The sequence below is a fragment of the Halichoerus grypus genome, chromosome 12 (genome assembly GCF_964656455.1).
Source record: "Halichoerus grypus chromosome 12, mHalGry1.hap1.1, whole genome shotgun sequence".
In the NCBI taxonomy this organism is placed as follows: domain Eukaryota; kingdom Metazoa; phylum Chordata; class Mammalia; order Carnivora; family Phocidae; genus Halichoerus; species Halichoerus grypus.
The window spans coordinates 32381129-32394503 of record NC_135723.1 but is presented as its reverse complement, the minus strand read 5'-3'; the positions used below and the strand labels follow the sequence as shown (position 1 = coordinate 32394503).

The following is a 13375-nucleotide window of genomic DNA, read 5'->3' as shown; positions in this document are numbered from 1 at the left end:
ATCCCAGGATTTAAGATCTAGCTAGCCCAGTGAGGGTTTAGTTCACATTATGTTTAAAAATCTTTCCAGATCTCTCTGCCATACCTGGGTGGATCAGTTAGTTAAGCTTCTGACTCTTGATCTTGGCTCAGGTCTTGATCTCAGGGTCGTGAGTTCAAGCCCCACGTTGGGCTCCATGCAGATATAGAGGCCTACTTAAAAATTTTTTTAAAAAAAATCTTACCATCTCCTTTGGGAGAGGCCTATCATCCTTACTTTTCACTCTACTAATGAAACATAGCATTGGAATGATTCCTAACTGAAAAGTGAAACATAAAACTTTCTTTGGTCTCACATTAATCAAACTGCATTTATAGAAATTGATAGTATTTAAATACATTTTAATATATTCCGTAGATAGCAGAATAGTATTAACTACACATCCAAGCTAGCACCGAAGTGTTAAAAAAAAAAACTGAATTTTTATCAGATAACCTATAATCTCACATTTCCAGAAATAAGGATTCAAGTTCAGTGGTTGTAGGTTAAAGTGTTAAACCTAACAGCTTGTTTCCTATTCCTTTTAAAAGTAGGTAGATTTTGTCTTGACATGCATCAGGGTTCTCTATAAACTATAACGTTAGAATTATTAACATCTATACCTGGTTCCATAAATTAATGTCCTAACCTATATATGCAAAGAAGTCACTGGCTTCAAAAACCATTTAAAAGATTCTATTGACACGTAAAATACTCCTTTGCTACAACTGCTTGTTACTTGGAAAAATAAACATTCATTTTAAAACACAAAACCACATTGTCTTCACTTGCCCCTGTTGGTGGCTACTCCTGGAAAAAGACCCACCAGCTTTGCTACACTATCTGTTGCCCACAGCTGAAAGTTAATTAGGGTATCTTTTTTTCTTTCTTAACACCACTTCAATGCTCTTGTTATCACGGAAAACTTACCATGTGCTTGCTGGGATTTGTTTGTCTAGACCCTTTTGGCAGAGCCGGTCACTTTCTATCAAACAAACCAAGTTTTCTATCTGCCCTGCTGAGGATCTTTGAAGCTTCCTACTTCTTTTTTTGTTTTGTTGTTTTTTTTTTTTTTGTGGTTTAGGTTTTATTTCATCATCATAAACTGAACTCTGCAATCCAGCTAGACCTGGGGATAAGGAACCATGGAGCCCGCAGAACTGCGAGAGCACAGAGATTCTGGGGTATTTCGAGCAGGTGGGGGCGGAGGGATGCTCTCCTGAGCTACAGAAGGAATGGTCTGGTAGTTAAGATAAAACACAAGTCAGATTTATTAGATCTGTCCACAGTCAGCAATGGTGACCTTCTTGCTGGTCTTGCCGTTCCTGGACCCAAAGCGCTCCATGGCCTCCACGATGTTCATGTCTTCTTTGACCCTGCCGAACACCACATGCTTGCCATCCAACCACTCGGTCTTGGCAGTGCAGATGAAGAACTGGGAGCCGTTCGTGTTGGGTCCGGCGTTGGCCATGGACAGGATGCCAGGACCCGTGTGCTTCAGGATGAAATTCTCATCATCAAACTTCTCCCCATAGATGGACTTGCCTCCAGTGCCATTATGGCATGTGAAGTCCCCCCCCTGGCACATAAATCCCGGAATAATCCTGTGGAAGGAGGAACCTTTATAACCAAATCCTTTCTCCCCAGTGCTCAGGGCACGGAAGTTCTCTGCTGTCTTTGGGACTTTGTCTGCGAACAGCTCGAAGGAGACGCGGCCCAAGGGCTCGCCGTCCACGGCGATGTCGAAGAACACGGTGGGGTTGACCATGGCTGAGCGGCGAGGGCGGCTCCCAGGTGGTGGCGTCTGCAAGGCCGAAGCTTCCTACTTCTTAAGATGCCTTGCTCCTTTAAAGATTAAGTGTCCTTTGGTGAACAAATCTGGGAACCAAACCACAGTTAAGTGCTTAGGTAAACACAACCCCAAAGGCACCTTGACAAGGTAACCATGTGCCTTGCTAAAAATTAAGAAAAAGTATTCATGCCTCTACGTGGACGATGTCATTTGCCACGGCACAGTACTCACTGCGTACTGGAGGCTGCATTCTCTGCTTGGTTGGGCGCCCATCTGCATAACACAACCCACACAAATTCTATGTGGTGGTCCTGCTACCACCAACTGAAATTTAAGCATTTTTTAAAATGTGAAATACTTATTATGAAGATCTTGAGGGAGGGTGTTTTAAAGTCCAGTGTTCAAAATAGTACTTCAGAAATAGTGTGAAAATAAAGTTTAACAACTTTTAACTACTGGAGGGGTTCAGTCTGAGTCTTTTACTCCATATTAAATACAACTAAGGCAAACAGTGCCACTGCAAATTGAAGAAACTGTCACTCTGAAGTACAAGGATCATAGAGCAAGTTTAAATACCTTTCAATTATCTGGAAAAGGGAAAAAAAATACCTTCTACAAATAATTTTCCAAGTTGCATCTATGTTTTTAGAAGGCTGTCTGTAAAATCTGACTATATACACACATGCATTTGTGAAAGAAAATTCTAATTTACAATGGAAACAAGGTTTGCATGGATGCACTCTAAAGAATATTTCAGTGACCCTAATTAAAGTACTGGTATGACTGACTATAAAGTTGTTGAAAAGCTAGTATTTCTCATTGAGACTGTCCAAACAGTCAAAATACACACATCAAAACACATGAACTAATATATTGGGAGCCATACAGGGTTTCAAAAATTTAAGACTGACAAAGTTAAATTTTAAGATAATATATTCATAGAATACTCAATGGCACCAACTTTCATTGTGAAAAATGTCATTAGCTGTAAATGCCTCACTCCTGTAAGAACACACTCAAAGGCAAATGCCTCTACCAACTAAAGATAACAGTTGAAATCTTTCTTATATTTGAATACTCTTTTCTAAATTATTGCGTTGCCAAGTGCCTGATCAAAGGCAGTATTCACATGTTTCAATACTTTTATTTAGAGGTCAATGCCATCCTCCTTCTTTCATTTCCTGACACCAAATTAGGGGATAATAAGTCATTTTTGGAAGACTTTATTTCTAAAGGTAAATAATTAAGAACATTGAAAAAATTGTTTTATTCCATGTAGTATTCTGGTTAAGTTTTTCTTTCATGGCTTCTATTTACCCCTGCAAATAACCTAACTCCTCAGTGCCAACACACCAGTATGGTCCAACTAGGTCAAATATCAAGTACTAATGATTTCCAGAACCTAAACACAAAAATTAGTATTTTTTCCTTTAGTATGAAAATCAGATTTTTAAAAGCAATATTCTCATGTTATCATGGTAATCTATTTTATTAATAGACTTTAGAAAGAACTAGACTGTCTAAATTTATATTAAATATTGATATTCCCAAAATTTCACTTGAAATTAGTTTTCAGTGACATAAAACAATTATTCATAATTCCTAAAACATAGTATGTAAAATGAGCCACAAGTTTATTTTATGATTTTTCTATAATAAGTATCCAATTCTGTAGAAAAATGCAAACATCACCTTTATTAATATTTACACTTGGTTCTGTAAACAAAGTTGGCAAAAAAAAAAACTAAGTATTTCCATACATATTTATAAAAATTTCAAGAATATGATCTTCATCACTTCTGAAAGGTATTTAAGTCTAAAAGCCAGTAAATGTAGACGTTGAAGGGGAAGAGAAAAACACTGACAACAAATTATTTGAATTTTCTTCTTCCCAAATATCTAAAACATCACATATACCGCTGTTTTCGGTATAGCTTGTGAAACCCAAAAATTCTGACTTCTCTTCACTAGTCTGAAACAAGTCTAGTAGAGATTGTACTGGGGAACTACAAATCCTGTTTCCTTCTTGTGTAATAAGAAATTCAGTTCTTTTCTTATCTAATTCCACATTTGGTTCCAGATTTTCTTTTTTATTTCTTCCTAATAATATTTTCACTTTCCGATGGATCGTACCAGAAGGTAAACCATCCATATTGTTAAAGTTGCATTCATTGGGTTCCTCAGGGGGACTTCGGGATGGAGTCTTTGTCTGAATTGTTCCGTGCTCCTGTGACCTGTTTATTGCTAACAGACCAGAATCATGACCAAATATTGAATGAAGGTCCTTTTTCTTCAGATCCTTTGCTGGAAAAAGCACAATATCTGACTTTGGTTTTGGTTGAGATGCAGTATTATCCATACTGACGTTAGAAACTTGTACAGACGTCTGTAGCCGACATGGACAATGATCTACCCTTAGTTCTTCTAAGTCACTTTCATTTGTCATTAATTTATGTTCAGAAACGTCAAGGAGGCATTCCTGTTTATTTTTATGCGGAGGTAGATGTGTAAAATTTTGTTTTATGTCATTTTCAGCTGGATTTAACATGGAACATTTACTAGTTACTTTCTCAAGTCCTCTCAATTCACTTGAAGGGTAGGGGATGCATTCTGAAATAAACAGAAACTTCTGTTCAGGTTCCTGGATTTCTTTATACAGGAAATGCTGCTCAATTACCTGTACATTATTTTCCTTGAAATCTTTCTGAGGAATACGCTGCAATTCTAGCTTTTCTTTTGGTTCAGACTTTTTCAGCACACTTGCAGTAATAGGAGAAAGTGATCCAATACTGTATTTTATTCTTTATAAAACAAAAAGAAAACATGAAATGGCTATAAAAAATTCCTGAGTAGTTTAAAGTCAAATTAATAATCTTTTAAAACTATTTATGAAATTTAAATTTAACTTAGAAAATATTACAAAAATACTAAAATCTTAACAGCTAAATATATTTCAGATGTTTTTCATAATAAAACTTTACAGATACAGCTGAAAACTCTAGTGTACCCCCTATTCTCATCCATATTCTTCCCCTTCCTCCCAGAGGCAACCACTATCTTAAATATGGTGTCTAAAACTACTTCAACCATATAACTCAAAGAAAGATGAGAGTAAAGGGATTTGGTTTTGCTCCCAACTTTGTTTTCATTATCCTGAAAAATATCCTAACTTCTAAGCTTTCATTTACATTAATATCGTCTCATTTTGCTTAACAATGTAAAAAAATGAGTATTTAGACAAAATAGTAATCCTGAAGTTTCACACAAGTATTTGACCTGAAAACCTCTTCATGGATCTCTTAATATCCTTGGAACACCAGTTTGTATTACACAATCCTAAATTATGTATTACCAGCTCACTACTGATGTTTCATGTTATACATGTCACAGATAACACTATAGGAATATAGAATTCAGTCTGCCCTTTCAAAACCAGCATGGACACTTGTATATTTAGTTTATACTTTCACTTAAGATTCCTCTTGAACAAATGGAGTATTAAAAATATGAAAATACTAGTCCAACACTGCCGCCTCTCTCTTTCAATGTCTAGAGATGCTTAGTTGACTTGTACACAGATAAAAATTGTGCAGATAATATAATTAAGGAAAAACCAACTTATATATTAAGTACTAGTTCAGAATTTTGCTGCAGATTAAATTTTTAGGGAATTCTAAATTCTTACAGTAGCCTATATAGTTTTAATAGTTGAAAATATGCCTCCTCTCCAAATATCGTATTATTAAGTCAGTCAAGAACAACCATTCTGAATGTTACAGAAATAAGAAGTTTAGAAACTGTTCTACCTAGATACCGTCAAAAGACTTTCCAGTTAATTTTCAGAAGCTATACCTTGGTATCCTATTTCTAGTCTTTATGCCCCAAGATTAGTCTAAAAACAGATACAAGGACTGAATAACCTAATGATTTATCATCAATTTTAGCATTTCAAAGATTTTTTTTATTTTGGATTTATGGGAACAATCTAACCAGGATCATTTAGTCAATGTGCAGTAAACTGTCAATGAATAGCACTGTATTCACATTTAAAAGTCCTGTCAGTACCATTAGTAAGCATTACTGGCAAGTAGAATTTAAGCAAAAGTATTCAGTGAAAGTGTAAAGACGACTTAATGGAGGTTAAGTGAAAGAAGGTTTATTTAAACTCCTGAAGATTAACTAAAAATTCTACTTTTTTAGTCCAAGTAAATAGTAAACTTTACGGCCCTAGACCAGAGGTTGATAAACTATATAGCACATGGACCAAATCTAAAGTTTTACTGGAACACAGCCACACCCATTCATTTACATATTGTCCGTAGCTGCTTTCATTGTACAATGACAAAGCTAAGTAGCTCAGATATGTTATGGTTCACAAAGCCTAAAATACCTACTGTCTTGTTTTTAATAAAAAATTTGCTAACTCCTCTTCTAGACTATAACGTTAAGATGAAGACCTTAATAGTAATCTTAAAGTAAGCACTTTTGGTAGTGGAGAGGGGGTGAGAGTAGAGAGAAAAGAAGTAGTAAGTTCTTAACCAAATATACATTCTAAAAATATATATTCCTTCTAAGAACAAAACTTTGGATTTATTTTTAGTTTAATGAAATTGTTTAAAATTCTGGTAAAATTTAAAACTTAGGCTGATAAATTACCTTTTCTTTTTAGGCATGTCCCTTTCATATTCCACAAAATCAAAAATTAACTTAGATACAATATCATCAACAACTTGATAGTGATTACTCTGTGCAAAGTTTCTGTGTTGCTCACTTAGAAGATGCTGAAACAAAAACAAAAAAGCACATAAAATCATGTAATTATATATTCTTAAACCAAGAGATTCCTTTTTAAAAAAGTTTTCTAATATTTTCATGCCCCAAAAATTAGGTTTCTAATAATTACTCCAAAGAAATATCCTTTACTACAATTTCAAAGGATGTTAAGTAAAATAAATTTGTGGTTTAAATGGAACTGACAACGAATGAACTACATCAGGAAATGAAGATAGAGAAATGCAACAGTAACATTTACAGTATGCTAATATTGAGAAAATCTTCCTCTTTATCTTTATACAATTACCACTAAATAAATATGGTAGGTCTTATAAAATATTAAATAAATGAAATGTTATAGTTTAACATATAAGATTCCAAAACAAGAATCCAGAAGGCAGATTACAAAAAAATGAAGTACAATAAATGCTATGAAGTAAAAAAAAAAAAAAAAGAAAAAAGAAGAAAAAATTCATTATTGAGAAACACATTTGAGAATGAGCAAGTAAATGATCTCAATTACCCAATGCTTATAACGGAGAATATAGAAGTTATTCTCAGTCTTTCTTTTTTTAAAAAAATTGAACTAGTTGACAGTTATTCAGTCTAAGAGTGAAGAACAAAAGTAAACAAGCTCAGTGTACTGGGATAAAACTCAAAAGAAATAAAGTTCCTGCTAAATAGGTGGACTCTCCAGGCTAATTCTATTACTTGTCAGCTGATCAGGGAACTGCACCTAGAAGGCTGTACCAGGATGATCACGCAAGAATCTCATTTCTGTTTCTCTAGTTTCATGTAACTTTTGATGATTTATTTCCAAAAACTGAGTTCTCCAGTGATCACAAAAAATAGTATTCTGGACTATTACTTCCTTACTTGCAAAATTTACCACATACAAATTATCTATGCCCAGTAATGTTAAATAAATGAGAAATAATTAAAATTTAGAAAGAAACATTAACTTTCTAAGTTCAGATTCCATTTATACATGTTCTTCAGGAGAAATCTCCAACTTTTGTGTAGTTGCCCCCTACCTCCACCCGCCTCTTATCATACATCCTTTTTTATGTCTTGCCTTAAATGTTACTTTCTCCATTGAGTTTTCTATGTCTCTCATCCTACCTTAAGTACCCTCTCATTATTATCATTGTACTGTACATTCTACTTTTGTGACACTATCACTATCCTACTTGTAAATGCATTGTTTTGTATCTGTCTCCTCTGTCGAACCGTAAGATATCTAAGGGAACAGAGTATGTCTGCCTTGTTTGTTGTTGCTTAATCTCCAGTAATCCAATTTGCTAAATGAATGCCTTGATACACGTGGAAATGAAGCACTGTGAAATCTAAGATTCAAAAAACAAAAGAATATTTTATTCTCAGAGACTAAGAAACATAGATTAAAAGAATGTAATAAAAAATGATTTTAAAATATCAATCCCAACATCTACTACTAATTTTCCTTCCTTGTGTCAATCAGTGACCAAGGTTTTCATTTTTTAGTTCCAACATTCTCTGAGCACTAAATTAGGATTACAAATTGATATTAAGGAAAACATTCATTATAAATTATTCTATTGTAGCAAGAGTAAAGTAAAATTTTGGGACGAATCTATAATTTAAATTTCAAATGACTTTTGGGAAGGGGAAATATTTGAGATAGTTTTAGTTCCTTTATTATATAAACAAAACACAATAAACTAATAAAAAACACTAATATACTTTGACTTATAAAACAATCCAACTTGGAGTCTAAAGAGAGATAGTTTATTTCTTAGGTATTTATAAATATTATTCTTTCTCCTTAACTTCCCCACCATCTTCTACAAACTGAAACCAAGCACTGAAACATACGTCTCTACTGAAATTAACTCAAATAATAACAGCTAAAATTTAATAAGCACAGAGCCTGCCACTGTCCAAGGTCACACAAACAGGAACCCAGGATTCAAACCTGGGCAGCATGGATCCAAAGCTCTTGTTTTTTGTTTTTGTTTTATCACTTTACAAACCATAAATAGTTCCCATCTTCAAAACTGTATCTTCATTGAATGTCCCCTTCCAACTATTCTATTTCTCTTTCTGCTACTTCAAAGAGTAATCTCTACTTTCTTCTCATCCTACCATTAGTAGAGCATATGCCCATTTTTTTAATTGCTCAGGCCTGAAGCATCTTCTACTCACTCCCAACTTCCAACCCACTGGCAAAGCCTCTTTGCTCCACTTTTAAATTATATCCACAATATGACCAAGTCTCATCACTTCCACCAGGCCACCACCATTAGCTGAATGGTTTCTTTAATCCCAACAATCAGTTTAATTTAGCACTTTTGCAATGCTATTTCAATATCCGCAAGTCATGTTCCTTCACTTCCTAGGTTTCTATTCAAATATCACTTTATCAGTTAGCTATTCCTTGTCTAAATAAATATCTACACCCCCATTCCTGCTTTACAGTTTCTTAATGAAGTGATCTAATGTTCTCTATATATACTTAATTACTTTCTTACTACGTGGTTACGTATCTCTCCTCCCCTTTCATAGAATGTAATTTTCATAAAGGTAGGGAATTGGCCTCTTTTGTTCAATGCTGTTTGTTCAGAGTAGTGACTGGTACAACACAGGTACTTGATAAAAATTTGTTGAATGAATGAATAAAAATTAAATTTTCAATAAACATTTTCCCACCTTGGGTTCCTAAAATTTAAGATAATTCTATCAAAAAGAAATATATACTACTTAGTCATTATCAAGTTGTAAGCCACAATCAAAAAATCAAGCTAAAACTTACATAGTAAATATTCATATTTACTTAGAAATATCAACCCCCTAAATATAAAATCATATTTACAGTTTCAAGATCGTCATATTTCTGCAGGCAACATTCACAATATCCTTTTTTTTTCTTCTCTTTCAATTGGAGTTGAATTGGGATGCCACCACATTTATTGCCATCCGTTTGGATTCTGATAGAAATATATGATAAAAGAATTAATTGCTGAATATTAAGAATTTATAAAATGTACAGTCCTCACCTATCAATCTGCCATAATCTCCACAGATGTTTATATCAACAAATACTTTTAAGTATATTTCTTTTCAAGAAATTGAGAAGCAAACTAAAAATGTAGTTATTTTTCTGGAGAATATTTCAGATCACTTAGGAGAAATAACACATTTTAATTACTTGTAAATATTTGCAAGCCACTCCTCAACTTTAATCTATTGATCCTAACATACCTAGTGTGACATACTTAGGAAAGATTCAGACTTCTAATCCAGCATTAAAAATATACAGGTGGGAAAACCATAACAGTGATCACACACACACACACACACACACACACACACACACACACATCCATACAGGTGGGAAAACCATAACAGTGATCACACACACACACACACACACACACACACACACACATCCATCCACCATAGCATTTAATGAATTATTTTAACGTTTGCTTAAAAAGAAAATATTACTAGGAAAGATTCAGACTTCTAATCCAGCATTAAAAATATACAGGTGGGAAAACCATAACAGTGATCAAACACACACACACAGGTGGGAAAACCATAACAGTGATCACACACACCCATCCATCCATCCACCATAGCATTTAATGAATTATTTTAAACGTTTGCTTAAAAAGAAAATATTACTTGAAGGTTAAACAAACCTTAGTTTAACCTGAGTTTGCTTTTGGATGCTAGATGGCTTATCTACATCAAATGGACTGGAGGGCTTCTGAATAGAATAATTTATAAAAGGCATATTGGTCAGCTGAAGATAAAATGGTCTATAAAGTCTAAAAAAAATAAAAAGACAAATACATGAGATTCTTTATGATGAAAAAATACAACTGAAATCTTATATTTCAAATCATAGAATTCATCTGGAATCTGAAGTAAATAATATAAATCAGTTAGGCTTCCTTTCCCAATTCCTAGACCTAGTATCTTTTTGTTTAACATAAATATCTTTTTTTTAATTATGGTAAAATACCCACAAAATTTACTATATTAAACTTTTTTTTTTTTTTAAGTAATCTCTATGCCCAAAATGGGGCTTGAACTCCAAAACTGACATCAAGAGTCACATGCTCTACCAAATGAAACAGCCAGGTGCCATTTTTAACCATTTTTAGGAATATAGTTCAGCTGCATTAAGAACATTCAGTGTTTTCCAACCATTATCATCCATCTCCAGAACCCTTTTCATTTTTCAAAACAAAAACTCTGTATCCATTAAATAATAACTCCCCATTCTCCCTTCTCTGCCCACCCCTGACAACCATCACTCTACTTTATGAATCTGACTACTCTAAGTACTTCATCAACTGGAATCTTGCAGTATTTTTCCTCTTATTTCACTCAGCGTAATGTCCTCGAGGTTCATCCATGTTGAAGAGCATTTGTCAGAATTTCATTCCCTTTTTTTAAGGTTGAATAATACTCCATTTTATGTATATACCACATAATCCATTTATCTATTGATGGACATACGGACTGCTTCTACCACTGGGCTACTGTAAATAGTGCTGTTACCAATATGCATTGTGCAAGCATCTCTTCAAGACCCTGCTTTCAATTATTTTGGAAAAATTACCAGAAATGAAACCGCGAGATCATATCATAGTTCCAATTTCATGAAGAACCTCCATACTGCTTTCCACAGTAGTTGCAGTTATTTTACAATCCCACCAAGAGTGCACAAGAGCTCCAATTTCTCCAATTCCTTGCCAATACCTATTATTCTAGGGGTTTTTTGTTTGTTTGTTTGTAACAGCCATCCTAATCGGTGTGAAGTGATAGATATCTCAAGGTGGTTTTGACTGGCATTTCTGTGATGATTAGTGATGGTGAACATCTTTTCATGTGTTTGCTGGCAATCTGTACATCTCTGAAGAAATGTCAAGTCCTGTAACCATTTTTTAAATCTGATAAATTGAGGGGTGCCCAGGTGGCTCGGTCAGTTAAGCATCCGACTCTTGGTTTTGGCTCTGGTCATGATCTCATGAGTCTTGAGATAGAGCACCGAGGTGAACAGCGGGGTGTTTGCCTGAAGATTCTCTCCCTCTGCTCTTTTCTGTACTCAAGTGCACAAGGGTGCTCTCAAATAAATCTTAAAAACAAAAACAAAACAAAAACAAAAAAAAACAAAACAAAAAACAAAAAACCTGATAATTTGATTTTCTGTTGACTTTATATTTTTTTTAAAGATCAGATTTTTGAGTTCCAGTATAGTTAACATACAGTATTATATCAGTTCCAGGTGTTTATAATACAGTAATTCAACAATCCCCTACATCACCCAGGGCTGTTCCTGTTTGCCCCAGGCATTGTTCAAGCTATAGCTTCCATGTTGCCTCTCCATATAGGCTGCTGTCCCTTTAAGGGTAGGGACCCAGCTATCATTTGCCCTCCCAGCTCACCCAGTGCTGAGTCAGCAGACTTTTAAAGCTCCAGAATCCAAGCCTGACTGGTTATACAAAGTTAGGGATTTCACCCCTCTGGTTTTCAAAGCCAGACATGGGGATTTACCTTCCCTTAGTGGGCTCCCTGGTGCTTTCACCTCTCTGAGCCATAGCCTACAACTCTCTCCTTCCTGCAGACAGCTCCCAATCACCATCTCTGCCCTTCCTAAGCTCTCAGATGCAGCTTCTTCTCTACATAGTTGTTAAGTTTGTTCTGCCAATCTTCACATCATTTTCTAGTTTATTTGGATGCAAGTGCTAACTAGTTGTAAACAAGGGAAGGGGTGAGCTTAGGGTCCTCCTAGTCCAACATCTTCCCAAGCTCCCTCACATATTACACTTTATTAAATATATGTGATTTACAAATATCTTCTCCCATTCCATGGTTCCATCCCATTTCACTCTGTTGTGCACACAAATTTATAATTTTGTTGCTTGTGCTTTTGATGTCATATCCAAGAAATCACTGCGAAATCCATTGTCATAAAGCTTTTCCCTTGTTTCCTTCCAAGAGTTTTATGGTTTTAAGTCTTTCATCTATTTTGAGTTAATTTTATACATGGTATAAAATAATGGTCCAACTTCATTTTTCTGCATGTGGATATGTAGTTTTCCCAATACCATTTGCTGAAGACAGACTGTCCATTCCCCACCGAATGATCTTGATATCCTTGTCAACAGTCATTTGACCTAAATGTAAAGACTTATTTCTTAGCTATTTATTCTTTTCCATTGGTCTACACATCTGTCTTTACGTTGTTAACAAGCTGTTGTGATTACTGAAGCTTTTAGTAAATTCTGAAATCAGGAAAGTTTAGATCTTCAACTTTGTTTTTCCTTTCAGGATTGCTTTGGGCGTTTGTGGTCCCTTGCGATTTGGTATGAATTTTAGGATGGATTTCTCCCCTTCTGCAAAAAAAGTCATTGGGATTTTGACAGGGATTGCTCTGAATCTATAGATCACTTTGGGCAGTACTGACATCTTAGCAATATGAAGTCTTCCAATCCATGACATTGGATGTCTTTCCATATACTGCCGCCTTCTCTAGGCCTAATTTTGAACTGCAATTTTTTTCATAATAATACATTTCATAAAAAGAAGCATTCAATACATCTTTGTCACTTCAGTGAGTACTCAAAAGAATTAATCACACGTCTAAAGGAAGAATGTCAAGAAAAAGTTACTGAATTCTTCCATGCCAAATTAATTTACTTGTATCTGTAGTCTTAAGATTACCCTATAAACCTTCAGAGTAAGTTCAGGAAAACTACTAAATTAAATGTTATACTCAAATTTTGTACTTCCAAATAG

At 34.6% G+C, this 13375-nt stretch overlaps 1 protein-coding gene and 1 pseudogene across 6 annotated transcripts in view; both read right to left on the bottom strand.

Annotated features, from left to right (window-relative positions):
• Positions 1 to 1265: 1265 nt before the first annotated feature.
• LOC118544456 (peptidyl-prolyl cis-trans isomerase A pseudogene) lies at positions 1266 to 1852 on the bottom strand (annotated as a pseudogene).
• A 1625-nt stretch (positions 1853 to 3477) lies between these two features.
• Positions 3478 to 13375, bottom strand: part of DBF4 (DBF4-CDC7 kinase regulatory subunit) — a 30654-nt gene continuing 20756 nt past the window's right edge. For all 6 annotated transcript variants that reach the window (XM_078059212.1, XM_078059213.1, XM_036106271.2 and 3 more), the window contains 4 exons: positions 10267 to 10395; positions 9435 to 9549; positions 6467 to 6591; positions 3478 to 4611 (listed from right to left, as the gene is read on the bottom strand). In XM_078059212.1, coding sequence (XP_077915338.1) covers positions 3627 to 4611; positions 6467 to 6591; positions 9435 to 9549; positions 10267 to 10395 — 1354 coding nt within the window. In that variant the 3' untranslated portion in view covers positions 3478 to 3626. The remainder of the gene's footprint in view (positions 4612 to 6466; positions 6592 to 9434; positions 9550 to 10266; positions 10396 to 13375) is intronic.